This window comes from Charadrius vociferus, unplaced genomic scaffold, assembly GCF_000708025.1.
Source record: "Charadrius vociferus isolate BGI_N301 unplaced genomic scaffold, ASM70802v2 scaffold39, whole genome shotgun sequence".
NCBI classification, from domain to species: Eukaryota; Metazoa; Chordata; class Aves; order Charadriiformes; family Charadriidae; genus Charadrius; species Charadrius vociferus.
In genome coordinates this window covers 4,670,170-4,670,878 of record NW_009650188.1, presented here as the reverse complement: position 1 = coordinate 4,670,878, position 709 = coordinate 4,670,170, and the positions used below count along the sequence as shown (strand labels likewise).

Below are 709 nucleotides of genomic sequence, written 5' to 3'. Positions count from 1 at the left end.
GCGCCGGCGGGCTCCCGGTGTCCTGGTCCGGGAGGAGGAGGAGGAGACCGGGGAGGGGGTGCGGAGGACCCCCTGGCTGCGGGTGCTCGGCTTGGGCTTCTCCCGCCTGGACATCAGCCTCTGCGTTGCCCTCTACTTCCTCTCCTCCATGTGCCTCCTGGGCATGTACACCTTCTTCCGCCTCCGCACCCGTGCCCGGAAAGGCCGCCCTGGCTTCCCCATGGCCTGAGAGCGGTTGTGGGGTACCGGGGGCTGCCCCCAGGGTGGGTGGGCTGCTGAGGTGGGACACCCGTGGGACAGCGTTTTGTCCCCCAGCGGGAAGGGGTTTGGTGCATCCGCCCTGGGAGCTGGCCTGCTCTCAGGAGTCACCTCACCCAGGGTGGGGGGCGGAGGGTGGAGGGCTCTTTTTGGGGGGGAAGGAGGTGTCAGAGCATCCCCCTCTCAGGTCGCGGTGCCATATTTTCGGGTGCGCGGGAGCTGGGACGCCGACAGCAGTCTGTGTCTCGACACTCAGCTGCCCTCGGGAGCTCCCTGGCGCTGGGCTGGTTTTAAACTGGGAAGCCCAGTCCCATGCTGGGGAGCAGCCCTTTGGGGTCAAACCACTAGTGGGGCCAGGAGGGTGGGGGGTTTAGCCCCTCAAAAAGCAGACACTGCTGGGTGGGGGATGGCAGTCTTGGGTTCAACTGCATTTTGTGTGGTGTCCTCCCCT

General features: G+C 66.6%; 1 protein-coding gene across 1 annotated transcript in view; it reads left to right on the top strand.

The window, feature by feature from the left end:
- Positions 1-229, top strand: part of QSOX1 (quiescin Q6 sulfhydryl oxidase 1) — a 10,640-nt gene extending 10,411 nt beyond the window's left edge. The window contains exon 13 of the mRNA XM_009892930.1: positions 35-229. Within this exon, the coding sequence (XP_009891232.1) occupies positions 35-229 (195 nt within the window). The remainder of the gene's footprint in view (positions 1-34) is intronic.
- The last annotated feature ends 480 nt before the right edge of the window (positions 230-709 follow it).